Here is a 4,803-nt window from a genome sequence, read left to right on the forward strand (position 1 = left end):
CTTTCAAGTACCAACTTAGATAGAATGAAACAAAAGTCTTGTCATCTTGGATTCACATTGTTGAACTGTCATACATGAAGTTGGAGTCTTTATAATATCTGAATTTAATTTACTCATTCAGCCAATTCTTATGATTTTACTTTATTTGTCTAATCATTGCAATCAAACCCCCCTTTTTCTTTCATCTTTTGTGAACAAGTACCTTACGCAAAAAAGGTATAGACTGATTGTCCCGTGTCTCTGTGGATCGATCCTACTTGCCTTGTACTACTTTTTAGTGCAATAAAGTAGTGTTACTTAGGAGTATATCGTACCCCTATTATTTGTTCGGTCTGACACCCCTAACAAATTGGGGTCGTTTCCGGGGAGACGGTGTTACTAATTGTTTATGCCTAGATCTTTTCGTACAGGTACACCATTGCCAATTGACTCGGAGATAGAAAGGACTGCAAAGAAGTTAAGGAAGCAAGCCAAGCTTCGTAAGAGGCAGCCAATTTCTGGTACTTCCTTATCATCCACTCCCCCAGTCATCAACATTTGGGAGGACATACCCCTCTCAAGTGTATCTGCATCAGAAACAAAAAGCCTGTCACTTTCATCGCAACTAGCCTCACCCATAAATGCCACTCTACCCTCTTCACCTGTTCATAATATCCTAAACAGCTCACCTACATAAACATCACCCACGTCTCAAGCCATGGCAGATAACCCTGGAGGGAATCAAGGTCCTCCAAACCCACCACCCGAACAAACTCTCCGTCAATGGTCAAGACAAGAGGTGACTCAACAACCTCTTTGTATCACATACCCAGCTACCACCAATTTGGAACTCAAATCCGGGCTCATTCACTTACTCCCAACATTTAGGGGCCTAGAAAATGAAGATCCTCACAAGTTTCTTACAGAGTTTCATGTAGAATGTGTGGGTATGAAACCACACAATGTCACGGAGGATCAGATCAAGCTTAGGGTGTTCCCCTTCGCAGTGCAAGACGCCGCCAAAGACTGGCTCTATGACCTCCCACCGGGGACGGTGACTACTTGGTAGACCTTGCGAGGTTGTTCTTGGACAAGTATTTTCCTGAAATGAAAGCTTCAGCCCTACGGAGGGAAATTATCGGAATCAAGCAACACAAAAGAGAAGCTTTCCACACATACTGGGAAAGATTTAAGAAACTTTGTGCCCGTTCTCCAAAGCACGGGATCACCGAGTATCAGCTCCTATAGTATTTCATTGAAGGTATGACCCCCATGGAAAGAAGGCTTCTCAATGCTTCTAGTGGCGGATCTTTGCCCGATAAGACTCCAACTGAGATCCGAAATCTAATCAAGAACATGGCTGAAGATTCCAAACATTCAAGCCATGACGAAGAATGGTATACGGATGCACCCCGGGTGTGAAAGAAGTTCAAACTCCTCAGATTGAAGCTCAATTGTCCGAGCTCACAAAAGTAGTCATGATGTTGGCCAAAGACAAAGGTGTGAAGCCCACACCCCGCCCATGTGGTATTTGCACCCAAGTGGGGCATCCAACCAATATGTGCCCACAACTCCAAGAGGAAGATTATGAAGAAGCGAAAGTCATGGGAGGCTATTCTAGGGAAAATCAGAGAGGTTATGAGCAACCAAGAGGTGCTCAATGATGGAACAATAATCAAGGGTGGGGAGGCAATCAACAAGGGAATTATCAACAAAATCAATTGCATCAATATCAACCAAGACCACCATTTCCTCAAAATCAACAACGACCACCCTTCCAACCTCAAAATTACCAACCAAGGCACCCACAACAACCCCCTCCACAAGCAAGTTCTTCAAGTATGTCCTTAGAGGACATAGTGAAAAGCCTTGCCACAAGCACTCAAAGCTTTCAACAAGAAACCAAGGCAAGCATAAAAAGCTTGGAGCAACAAGTATTCCAACTTGCTCAATCCGTGAGTAAGATGGAGTCGCAAGGCAAGCTACCCTCTCAAACGGAGAAGAACCCAAAACATAATGTGTGTGCAATTACTCTAAGAGGTGGGAAAAGCTATGAAAGTCCAAGGATGTCGGATGAAGAAGAAGAAGAGAAAGAGATTGAGGCGGAAAAAGCTATCAAAGAAGAGGAAAAAAAGAGTACTCCAAAGTCCAAGAAGCTAACAGAATCCGAAGTGAAAGTCACACCAGTTCCATTTCCTTCAAGGCTGGCAAGCACCAAAAGAGAAAGGGAAGATGACGAAATCATGACCATGTTTCGAAAGGTTGAAATCAGTATCCCTCTTTTAGATGCCATTACACAGATTCCTAGATATGCTAAGTTCCTTAAGTAACTTTGCACATCTAAGAAAAAGCTTAAAGGAAATCAAACTGTGAAGGTTGGTGAAAATGTCTCAGCCGTGTTACAAAAGCGGCTACCAAAAAAATGCAAGGACCCGGGTGTTTTCACGGTTCCTTGCAAAATGGGTAACCTTCTTGTACCACGTGCCATGCTTGATCTTGGAGCATCAATTAATGTCTTACCCTATTCAAGTTATAAGACAATGGGAATTGGACCTTTATCAAAACCGGAGTTATCATTCAACTTGCTGACCGGTCTTTGGTACACCCGAAAAGGTGTATTGGAGGACGTGTTAGTGCAAGTTAATGAGCTTGTTTTTCCTGCTGACTTTTATGTTTTAGACATGGGTGATGAAAACATCCCACAATCGAGCTCCATCCTTTTGGGGAGACCTTTTATGAGTATCGCAAAAACAAAAATAGATGTAGCCAATGGTACTTTGTCAATGGAGTTCGATAGTGAGGTGATTAACTTTAATATCTTTGAAGCCATGCGTTATCCTAGTGATATTCATTCTTTAAACTTCATAGATGTTATTGATTCATGTACTAATGATTGCTTTGAGATGTCAAGCCAAGATGTGCTAACCACCATCTTGAGCAAACACTTTGATGAGACAGGGATTAAGGATTTGGCTGACAAGTACACATTGGAGGATGAATTGATTGAAGTAATCGATTCCTTGGAGAAAGTGCAACCCTTGAGAGTTGAACCACCCCGCATGAAGCTAAAAATTTCCAATCTGAAACTTCTCCCATCCATAGTACAACCACCGACTCTTGAACTGAAGGCTCTTCCCGACCATCTCAAGTATGCCTATTTTGGAGAGGAAGAGACATTACCGGTGATAATTTCGACCAAGCTAGCACGAGAGAAGAAAAAGAGTTGGCTGGAATTTTGAAGAAATACAAGGAGGCTATTGGTTGGACCATTGCGGATATAAAAGGGTTGAGCCCATCATTATGCATGCACAAAATACTGATGGAAGAGGACTTCAAGCTAACCCGTGAAGCCCAAAGGAGGTTGAGTCCACCTATGATGGAGGTGGTTAAAAAAGAGATCATGAAGCTCTTGGATGCAGGTGTAATCTACCCCATTTCTGATAGTAAGTGGGTAAGTCTTGTGCAAGTTCTCCCGAAAAAAGTCGGAGTCTCCGTTGTCAAAAACTCTGAGGGGGGATTGGTACCCTCCCGTGTGCAAAACGGGTGGAGAGTTTGTATCGATTATAGGAAGTTGAATTCTTCGACCCGCAAAGACCACTTCCCTTTGCCATTCATCGATCAGATGTTAGAACGATTGGCCGGGAAATCCCACTATTCCTGCCTTGATGGTTTCTCTGGTTTTCATCAAATTTCGGTTGCCCCGGAAGACAAAGAGAAAACCACATTCACATGTCCCTTTGGCACCTTTGCGTATAGACGCATGCCCTTCGGCTTGTGCAATGCACCCGCGACCTTCCAAAGATATATGGTGAGCATATTTTCAGAATATGTCGAAAATATCATAGAGGTTTTCATGGATGATTTTACTATTTATGGAAATTCATTTAATGAATGTTTGCAAAATCTCACCAAAATCTTACAAAGGTGCATTGACACGAACTTAGTCCTTAATTATGAAAAATGTCATTTTATGGTTGACAAGGGCTTGATACTTGGACATGTGGTGTCCCAAAAAGGTTTAGAAGTTGACAAGCCCAAAACAGATGTTATTAAGAGCTTACCATACTCGACAAATGTTCGGGAAGTACGTTCTTTTCTTGGCCATGCAGGTTTTTATCGGCGGTTTATAAAGGATTTTTCCAAGATCACGGTGTCGATGTGTCAACTTCTACAAAAGGAGGCCGATTTTGAGTTTGGTGATGAATGTAAGAAGGCATTTGATCTTTTGAAAGACTTGTTGACATCCGCCCCCATTATTCAACCGCCAAATTGGGATCTTCCATTCAAGATCATGTGCGATGCTAGCAATACCGCGGTTGGGGCGGTTTTGGGACAAAAGGTTGACCGAGCACATCATGTCATCTACTATGCATCAAAGACCCTTGATAGTGCACAAGGAAACTACACCACAACGGAGAAAGAGTTTCTTGCTATTGTCTTTGCTCTAGATAAGTTCCGACAATACCTCCTTGGAACTAAAGTGATCATATATTCGGACCATGCAGCCATAAAGCACTTGCTTACAAAGAAAGATTCGAAGCCGAGGTTAATACGGTGGATGAAGCTTTTGAAAGAGTTCGATATTGAGATCAAAGACAAGAGTGGAAAGGAAAATCTGGTTGCGGATCATCTAAGTCGCATTGTATCGCCCGAAGATGGTATACCAATCTGTGACACATTTCCATATGAGCATCTATTTGCAGCCAAAGAAGCACCATGGTATGTAGATATCATCAATTACTTGGTCACAAGTCAATTTCCCCTAGATTCATCCCGTTGGCAAAGAGACAAAATCAAGAAGGAAGCCAAACGATACATATGGGA

General features: G+C 42.5%; 1 protein-coding gene across 1 annotated transcript; it reads left to right on the forward strand.

Annotated features, from left to right (window-relative positions):
* The first annotated feature begins 2,438 nt into the window (after positions 1–2,438).
* LOC145076558 (uncharacterized) lies at positions 2,439–3,218 on the forward strand. The gene has a single exon (XM_079022389.1). The coding sequence runs from the start codon at positions 2,439–2,441 to the stop codon at positions 3,216–3,218; it is 780 nt and encodes a 259-aa protein (XP_078878515.1).
* Positions 3,219–4,803: the final 1,585 nt, after the last annotated feature.

The sequence above is a fragment of the Lactuca serriola genome, chromosome 9 (assembly GCF_051521515.1).
Source record: "Lactuca serriola cultivar US96UC23 chromosome 9, Lser_US96UC23_V15, whole genome shotgun sequence".
Lineage (NCBI taxonomy): Eukaryota > Viridiplantae > Streptophyta > Magnoliopsida > Asterales > Asteraceae > Lactuca > Lactuca serriola.

Bases quoted from the DNA above. Each gene is read 5' to 3' on its own strand.
- LOC145076558 (XM_079022389.1), top strand. From the start codon at position 2,439: ATGGGTAACCTTCTTGTACCACGTGCCATGCTTGATCTTGGAGCATCA.